Source organism: Mustelus asterias, chromosome 5 (assembly GCF_964213995.1).
Source record: "Mustelus asterias chromosome 5, sMusAst1.hap1.1, whole genome shotgun sequence".
NCBI classification, from domain to species: domain Eukaryota; kingdom Metazoa; phylum Chordata; class Chondrichthyes; order Carcharhiniformes; family Triakidae; genus Mustelus; species Mustelus asterias.
In genome coordinates, this window is record NC_135805.1 from 14,835,520 (window position 1) to 14,845,584 (window position 10,065).

The 10,065-nt window shown below is 49.7% G+C and overlaps 1 protein-coding gene across 1 annotated transcript in view; it reads left to right on the forward strand.

Moving 5' to 3' along the window:
* The window catches only part of LOC144493914 (left-right determination factor 2-like), a 35,775-nt gene extending 25,950 nt beyond the window's left edge, over positions 1-9,825 (forward strand). Inside the window, exons 7-9 of the mRNA XM_078213495.1 lie at positions 3,928-4,171; positions 6,350-6,586; positions 9,495-9,825. Of these exons, the coding sequence (XP_078069621.1) occupies positions 3,928-4,171; positions 6,350-6,586; positions 9,495-9,825 (812 nt within the window). The remainder of the gene's footprint in view (positions 1-3,927; positions 4,172-6,349; positions 6,587-9,494) is intronic.
* Positions 9,826-10,065: the final 240 nt, after the last annotated feature.

The window sequence follows — 10,065 nt, forward strand, 5'->3', positions numbered from 1 at the left end:
ACACTTTTCACTGTATCCCAATACATGGGACAATAATAAATCAAATCAAATCATTCTCCTATAAATTTAGGACAAGGATATAAAGAGTACAAAGCTGAGGCTGTTTACCTTCACTGTGCCCCGACGTGTGCTAACCCCCCCAGCCAGGGTATCTAATCCAATTCCCTGTACCATTTAGAGTAATTTCATCACAGAATCATAGGGTCCCTACAGTGCAGAATGAGGCCATTTGGCCCATCGTGTCAGCACTGGCTCTCCAACAGAGCATCCCACCCAGGCCCTATGCCCATAACTCCACTTATTTACACCACTAATCCCCCTAACCTACGCTAAAGGACAATTTTGCATGGTCAATCCACCTAACCTGTACACCTTTGGACTGTGGGAGGAAACTGGAGCACCCGGAGGAAACCCACACAGACACGGGGACAACGTGCAAACTCTGCACAGACAGTGACCCAAGCCGGGAATCGAACCCAGGTCCCTGTGAAGCTGTGAGGCAGCAGTGCTAACCTCTGCGCCACCTAAATTTCCTAAAGATTCCTTTCACTCTCTTGCAGTAACACGTTCCCATGGGTGAGAATAAATATGTTTTTACTCATCCCCTGAGGATAATCATAGAAACCCTACAGTGCAGAAGGAGGCCATTCGGCCCATCGAGTCTGCACCGACCACAATCCCACCCAGGCCCTACCCCCACATATTTACCCGCTAATCCACGCATCCCAGGACTCTAAGGGGCAATTTTTAACCTGGCCAATCAACCTAACCCGCACATCTTTGGACTGTGGGAGGAAACCGGAGCACCCGGAGTAAACCCACGCAGACACGAGGAGAATGTGCAAACTCCACACAGACAGTGACCCGAGCCGGGAATCGAACCCGGGACCCTGGAGCTGTGAAGCAGCAGTGCTAACCACTGTGCTACCGTGCCGCCCTGGATAAGTCTCCAGCACCTGTCCCTAGCTTCAGATTAAAAGAAAATGTTTAGTGACCTGACTGGAGTTTGTTTGAACAGCGATAACTCACACAAGGGTGAGGGATATTTTCACTTTACCAATAGGGATTGGAGAAGGGAAACCTGTCTGATTTCCCTGCGTGCTGTAAGTCCCAGGCCATTGAAACCACTGTGAGGCTTGGATCAGACTGACTCAGTCTGGCCTTTACAAGTTTATTTTCTGGTGTTGTGTAAACCTAATCAGCTACTAATAACCGTGTTCCACACTCTCAGCCTCAGCCTTGTCTGAAAGGGCCTTTTACAGTTATAGCTGCAAACTATAGAGTGATTCACACAGCCTGACGCATTACAAAGGCTCCCACAGATCTTGCACTGTCTGGAATGCACAGTTGCTCTCTCAGAATGCAACACAGTGTCTTTTGAAGAATAGACATGAATATTCCCAGGGAGGCTGGAAACGAGATTATAAACGTCTGCTCTCATTGTACAGCACACAAGGGGGCCATTGGGCCCATCGATCCCGTGCTGGCCCTGTAGAGGATTTAGTTCCACTTTCCCCGTAGTCCTGCAAATTGTAATTCCTCCAGCATTCGTCCTATTCACTATTGGAAGTTATTGTTGAATCTCCTTTCAAACACTGTGCTCATATCCCCATAATGACTCATCCTCCTTGTCTCCCCTGTGGTTCTTTTGCTAATTATCCTAAAGAGGTGTCCTCTGGTTACCCACTCTCCCCACCTCCAGCAATTCATCATTTTGAATATCTCTAACGGCCATGTTAAAATTGCCCCTTAGTGTCAGGGGGACTAGCGGGGTAAATGCATGGGGTTATGGCCTGGGTGGGATTGTGGTCGGTGCAGACTCAATGGGCCGAGTGGCCTCCTACTGCATTGTAGGGATTCTATGGAAATCATAGAATCCCTACAATGCAGTAGGAGGCCACTCGGCCCATCGAGTCCGTTCTGACTCTCTGAAAGAGCATTTTACCCAGTCGCCCCACTCAAAGGATTACAACCCCAGCCTCTCCAGTCTCTTCACATAATTGAAGTCTCCCATCCCTTTAGTAAATCTTTTCCAGGCTCATAGAAACCCTACAGTGCAGAAGGAGGCCATTCGGCCCATCGAGTCTGCACCGACCACAATCCCACCCAGGCCCTACCCCCACATATTTTACCCGCTAATGTACGCATCTCAGGACTCTAAGGGGCAATTTTTAACCTGGCCAATCAACCTAACCCGCACATCTTTGGACTGTGGGAGGAAACCGGAGCACCCGGAGAAAACCCACGCAGACACGAGGAGAATGTGCAAACTCCACACAGACAGTGACGCGAGCCGGGAATCGAACCCGGGACCCTGGAGCTGTGAAGCAGCAGTGCTAACCACTGTGCTACCGGCTCCTTCTAGGCTTTGACATCCTTCTTAGAGTGTAGTGCCAGAATTGAACACAATGCTCCAGCAGTGGCCTAGCCAATGTTTTTATAAAAGTTAACATGTAACAGACTTGCCTTTGCATCCTGTGCCTCTGTCAATAAAGCCAAGAATCTCATCTGCTTTATTCTTTGCACAACCTTCTCCGCACTTGTCCTGCCACCTTCAGCGGTTAGTGTATAAAACTCCCCAGGTAACTCTGTTCCTGCATCTCCTTTCTAATCGTACCACGTCTGCAAGTGCTTTGTCTGATGAGAGGTTGGAGAAAAGTGAGAGCGATAGATTTGTACCAGGCCAGGCTCTTACAGAGTTACAGAACTTACAGACATAAGCACAAGGAGCAAGAGTAGGCCATTCGGCCCCTCCCGCCTGCTCTGTCGTTTAATAAGGCCATGGCTGATATGATAGTAATCTCAAATCTGCATCCCACCCACCTGCAATAACCTTTTCACCTCTTACCCCCTTGTTTATCAAGAATCTGTTCACCCCCTTCCTTAGAAATATTCAGGCTCTGCTTCTACCATCTTTTCAGGAAGAGAATTCCAAAGACATTTGTCCCTTTGAGTGAAAAATAATTGCTCCCTCTCTGTTTTCAACGGGTGACTCCCTTATTTTTAAACAGAGACTTCCTAGTTCCAGAATCTTCCCTGTTCTAGAATCTCCCACAAGAGGAAACATCCTCTCCGCATCCACCCTCTCAAGACAGTGCAGTAAGAGGCCATTCGGCCCATTGAGTCTGCACTGACTGACAGAGTATCTTAGCCAGGCCCTTTCCCCGCCCTATCCCCTTAACCCCACACATTTACCACGGCCAATCCACCTAACCTGCACATCTTTGGACACTAAGGGACAACTTAGCATGGCCAATCCCCCTAACCTGCACATCTTGGAACACTAAGGGACAATTTAGCATGGCCAATCCACCTAACCTACACATCTTGGAACACTAAGGGACAATTTAGCATGGCCAATCCACCTAACCTACACATCTTGGAACACTAAGGGACAATTTAGCATGGCCAATCCCCCTAACCTACACATCGTTGGACTGTGGGAGGAAATGTGGGTTTCCTCCGGGTATTCCGGTTTCCTCCCACAGTCTGAAAGACGCGCTGGTTAGATGCATTGACCTGAACAGGCGCATTCCCCTGTGGCGACTAGGGGAATTTCACAGTGACTTCATTGCAGTGTTAATGTAAGCCTTACTTGTGACTGATAAATAAACTTAAATAAAAACGGAAGCACCAGTTACAATCAAGTCGCCTCTCACTTTTCTAAACTCCAGCAGATACAAGCTTAACCTCTTCACTCTTTCCCCATTCGATAACCTGCCCAGGCCCAGGTATTAGTCTGGTAAATCTCTATCAGTGCATTTACATAGCGGGGTAACTGGAGAGAAGCTTCAGGTGAGCCATGGTTTAAAGGGATGGCATGAAGGAGGGGCTGAATGGCCTACTCCTGTTCTGCTTCATTTTTTCATCTTGCTCTTCCTCTCACAAATATGCCGTGTCTCACAACGCTCTGCTCCGTTCCTGCAGATACGACAGGAGACGTGCTTTATTCGGACCCCAGCAGGCAGAGGCTGGTCTTTGATATGAAGGGGCTGATCCCTGAAAACAGCGAGGTAACCATGGCGGAGCTCAAACTCTTCAAGAAAGGCGTCCACAAGGGAGCGCTCCCTCCCAGGAGACACAGCCGGCCAGTTAACAACGCCAGGGTCAGTGTGTACTGGGTCAGGATTCTGGCTGACGGCAGTAACAGGACCTCACTCATAGACTCCAGGTAAGAACTAAAGCTCCTTTTCCATTTTCCTCCTTCTCATAATCCTGTCTTATGAAATTTGACTTGACACCCACCCCCCCTCCCTCCCCACCCCATCCCTGCCAACCCAGCACCCCTGCCAGCCCCCCCACCCTCTCCCCCCACCCCTTTGATGCGCCCATCATGGATCAAAGAACAAAGAACAATACAGCACAGGAACAGGCCTTTCAGCCCTCCAAGCCCGCGCCGCTCCCCGGTCCAGGATTGAATCCTGAATCCAGGATCCCCGCCCAATTTTCCAGCCTATCTACATACCAATATCCTATCCACCGAGCTGTCTCTCACAGCTACGATGCTTTGTTCATTACAACCTATTAACTCACCCCCACCCCCCCATTCCAGACCATGTGATCTCCAGGGAGAGGCGAAAACCCAGAGTGAAAAACCCCAGGGCCAATATGGGGAAAAAAAAATCTGGGAAATTCCTCTCCGACCCCCTGAGGCGATCGAAACGAGTCCAGGAGATCACAATGGCCCTGATCGGAAAATGCTTCCCAACCCTAGTCATTTCCACTTCCACGAACACCATATGAATTCCCTGCCCCCGAGACAGGTTCCCAACTATCCGCAGTCTCGCTCTGTACTGGCACCAGCAAGATGATCATAGAATGAAGCCTTGAAACGAGAAACAAGGAACAATTAGCCCGCGCCGCTCCCTGGTCCAAACTAGACCACTCTTTTGTTTCCCTCCATTCCCACTCCGTTCATATAGCTGTCTAGATAAGTCTTAAACGTTCCCAGTGTGTCCGCCTCCACCACCTTGCCCGGCAACACATTCCAGGCCCCCACGACCCTCTGTGTGAAATATGTCCTTCTGATATCTGTGTTAAACCTCCCCCCCTTCACCTTGAACCTATGACCCCTCGTGAACGTCACCACCGACCCGGGGAAAAGCTTCCCACCGTTCACCCTATCCATGCCTTTCATAATTTTATACACCTCTATTAAGTCTCCCCTCATCCTCCGTCTTTCCAAGGAGAACAACCCCAGTTTCCCCAATCTCGCCTCATAACCAAGCCCCTCCATACCAGGCAACATCCTGGTAAACCTCCTCTGTACTCTCTCCAAAGCCTCCACGTCCTTCTGGTAGTGTGGCGACCAGAACTGGACGCAGTATTCCAAATGCGGCCGAACCAACGTTCTATACATCTGCAACATCAGACCCCAACTTTTATACTCTATGCCCCGTCCTATAAAGGCAAGCATGCCATATGCCTTCTTCACCACCTTCTCCACCTGTGACGTCACCTTCAAAGATCTGTGGACTTGCACACCCAGGTCCCTCTGCGTCTCTACACCCTTTATGGTTCTGCCATTTATCGTGTAGCTCCTCCCTACATTATTCCCACCAAAATGCATCACTTTGCATTTATCAGGATTGAACTCCATCTGCCATTTCCTTGCCCAAATTTCCAGCCTATCTATATCCTTCTGTAGCCTCTGACTATGTTCCTCACTATCTGCAAGTCCTGCCAGTTTTGTGTCGTCCGCAAACTTACTGATCACCCCAGTTACTCCTTCTTCCAGATCATTTATATAAATCACAAACAGTTATATAAATCACAAACAGATCAGGTTCAGAGAATCGGCCAATGATGATAAGGGGTGTTGAAAGGAGATACATATAGACCAACGTCCATCTAATTCACCTTCACGGTGGCACAGTGGTTAGCACTGCTGCCTCACAGCGCCAGGGACCCGGGTTCAATTCCGGCCTCGGGTGACTGTCTGTGTGGAGTTTGCACATTCTCCCCGTGTCTGCGTGGGTTTCCTCCGGGTGCTCCGGTTTCCTCCCACACTTAGGTGGATTGGCCGTGCTAAATTGCTCCTTAGTGTCAGGGGGACGAGCTAGGGTGAACGCATGGGCTTACGGCGATAGGGCCTGGGTGGGATTGTGGTCGGTGCAGACTCGATGGGCCGAATGGCCTCCTTCTGCACTGTAGGGATTCTATGATAAAGAGTTTTGCTGTAATTTTATGTCACTGTTTCCACTGCCTCCTCAGAGTCAGAGACAGGGAACAGCTCACTGCAATACTGTCCCTGCAGATCTAGTTTGGATTCAGGCTGGCTTCTGTGAGGTGTGTGTTGCTGCCTGCTGTTGTGTTGAGTTGCTAACACTTATTCCCGGCTCTGTGACAGGCTGGTCCCCATTCTTGACTCGGGATGGAAAATGTTCGACGTCACCCAGGCCGTCCACTATTGGCAGAACACCGAGGAGAGTGAGATGTACCTGGAGGTCTGGATTGAGGCTGAGCGACCAGGGCGGCACGCGGCTGAACTCGCCAAATATGTCAGCTTCACTTCCCAGAATCCTACTGACCGCAAGCTGGGAAAACCTGAGCTGGTCCTGTACACCCTCAACTTCAGCGAGTACGGGTACGTATCTCTGAGTAGAGCCCTCCCACAATTCAGACCTCCTAAAGGTGGCCGAATCTAGTCACATGGCGCCCCGCCATGGGGTCAGCCACCATCTTCCTGTGGTCAATTGGAAAGCAGACAGAGTTCCTATTATCTGATTAGATTTATTTTTAATTAATACCAGCATTTCTGGGGCGTCACGGTGGCACAGTGGTTAGCACTGCTGCCTCACAGCACCAGGGGCCCGGGTTCGATATCCGGCTTGGGTCACTGTCTGTGCGGAGTTTGCACATTCTCCCCGTGTCTGCGTGGGTTTCCTCCGGGTGCTCCGGTTTCCTCCCACAGTCCAAAGACGTGCTAGTTGCGTATGTCGGCCATGCTAAATTCTCCCTCCGTGTACCCGAACAGATGGCGGAGTGTGGCAACTAGGGGATTTTCACAGTAACTTCATTGCAATGTTAATGTATGCCTACTTGTGACACCAATAAATAAACTAAAGATGTGTAGGTTAGGTGGGCTAGCCTGGGGTTACAGGGATAGAGTGGGGGAGAGGGCCTGGGTCAGAGAGTCAATGCAGACTCGATGGGCCAAATGGCCTCCTTCTGCACTGTAGGGATTCTATGATTTCTGCAATAAAGAAATGAATTCAGAGACAATTAAAAGAACCCCCATTTCTTGTTGTACCTCAGTGATCTTGCTCCTGGTTTGCCGCTGCAATGCTCAGAGTGATTGGAGATTCCAGGGTAATCCTGGAGGGAGAGGAGTTCTTAAGGTTTTAGTGCTGTTTTCTCAGTCTGTGAAAATGAGTCACTCCAGCCTTCAAACAACACAGGGTGAATACTGACATGCAGATACAAGCGTGCGAATACTTGTGTGTGAAAGCAGACACTGGCACACAAATTAAATACCAGTGCAGATATTAAAGCACAAAGCTAGTGTACAGGTAGTGGGTGGATACTAGTCTGAGAGTGCAGGTTTGTGAAGACCCATATATTAATACCAGCTTACAGATATGGCTATGTGAGCGCAAGTCTATGAATACTAGTGTGTGAATACTATTGTACAAATACTGGTGTGTGATTACTAGTGTACAGACACTAGCGTGTGATTGCTATTATACAGGAACTAAAGTTTATTTATTATTGTCACAAGTAAGCTTACATTAACACTGCAATGAAGTTACTGTGAAAATCCCCTAGTCGCCGCACTCAGGCGCCTGTTCGGGTACACTGAGGGAGAATTTAGCACGGCCAATGCACCTGACCTGCACGTCTTTCAGACTGGGAGGAAACCAGAGCACCCGGAGGAAACCCACGCAGACACGGGGAGAACGTGCAAACTCCACACAGACAGTGACCCAAACTGAGAATCAAACCCAGGTCCCTGGCACTGTGAGGCAGCAGTGCTAACCACTGTGCCACCGGTACTAGTGTGTGGATGTCAGTGTGTGGATTCTAGTGTATAGAGACTAGTGTGTGATTACTAGTGTAAAGGTGCTAGTGTGTGATCACCAATGTATAGAGACCAGTGTGTGATCACTAGTGTATAGATACTAGCGTGTGGATGCAAGGCTGTAAATACTGGTGAGGGTATTACAATATTACGGATACTGATGTGTGAGCATAATTGTTTTTCTAAACCTTTAGAGTCAAGGAGGTGGTGGAACTAGGAATTTCTGGCAGGTACAAAGTTGAAAGCCTCATTGTCTAGAAAGGGTTGGCATGGTGGCACAGTGATTAGCATTGCTGCCTCACAGCGCCAGGGACCCGGGTTCAATTCCGGCCTCGGTTACTGTCTGTATGGAGTTTGTACATTCTCCCCATGTCTCTGTGGGTTTCCTCCGGGTGCTCTGGCTTCCTCCCACACTCCAAAGATGTGTGGGTTAGGTGGATTGGCCATGATAAATTGTCCCAAGATGTATAGATTAGATGGATTGGCCATGGTAAATGTGTGGGGTTATGGGGATAGGGTGGGGGAGAGGGCCTGAGTAAGATGCTCTGTCAGAGAGTTGGTGCCGACTCAAGGGGCTGAATGGCCTCCTTCTGCACTGTAAGGATTCTATTTTTTATTCTAACATTGTGCTGACCCTGGATGGGGCCTACCTGATCTTACCGTGTGCTTTTGGAGTTGGCAGGGATTAAGCCCAGTAACCCCCAGACACATTCCCACCTGGCACACTCCACCGCTGCTGTGGCACTGAAATTTGTGGAGGAGATATAATCAGGGATAGAGGGATTGCCGAGGGAATTGGGACACAGCATTAGGGGCATGGGGATCAGCAGCAGAATGGGATGGGGGGGGGGGTTCAGGGGTTGGGCAGGGGGTGGTTTTGGGCAGTGGAGGTAGACAGGATGTCACAGTGTTGCTTGGAATCATTTGCTTCATGGTATCCAAAGAGGAGCAGTCAGACAAAGTATTTGTGTGGGGCGGGGGGGGGGAAGAGTGATTCTATTTTCCATTGTGCACTGTACCGCTGTGAGGGTCTGATGGTGTAGTGGTTACATTACTGAACCTGGTGATCCAGAGATCGTGTGTTTACATCCCATGTAGGCCAGACCGGGTAAAGACGGCAGATTTCCTTCCCTAAAGGACATTAGTGAGCCAGATGGGTTTTTCCGACAATCGACAATGGTTTCATGGTTATCAGCAGATTCTTAACTCCAGATATTTTTTATTGAATTCAAATTCCACCATCTGCCTTGGTGGGATTTGAACTCGGATCCCCAGAGCATTAGCTAAGTTTCTGGATTAATACTCGAGCGATAATACCACTAGGCTATCGCCTTCCCTTACATAATTGATATTAAAATACATGTGGAGCCAATGGCCTGAACCTTGCCAGGAATGGCAGTTAAAGCTGCATCAGAAATCAGTCACCTCGCGGTGAGACCTTTACTTACGAACCTGCTCCCTTTTTGTCTTGTAGAGCTGCCGGGGACTGCGATGGGAGCCGGACTCGGAGAAGTGGGAGCTGCTGCAGGCAGGAACACTTCATCAACTTCAGGGAGCTGACCTGGACACAGTACTGGATCATTGAGCCCCCCGGCTACCAGGCCTTCCACTGCACGGGGGGCTGCAAGCAGCCACAGTGGCCCTTCGACTACGGCGAGAGGAGCTGCGCAGTGGTGGAGAGCGCCTCGCTGCCCGTGATGTACCTGGTGAAGAGGGGAGACTACACCGAGATCGAGGTGGCAGAGTTCCCCAACATGATCACAGAGAAATGTGGCTGCACCATGGACAATGTCTCAGTGATATAACAGCCACCTCCGGGGGGTCAGTGAGGTGCCCCGACCTTGCTTTGTCCTTTTCCTTGGTTCCCCCGTTCCAGGAAGGCCTTGCGGACCTAAGTTTCCATGGTTACCAACACTTTGATCTCCACCTTGTTCTCCGCATAGCCTGGGCAACCGAATGTCAGCAGGTGGTTTGGATATGGGGCGGTTGGGGGAGACGAGTTGCCACGATCTAGCCTGGTCCTCCAGAAACTGGGCAGCTCAGTT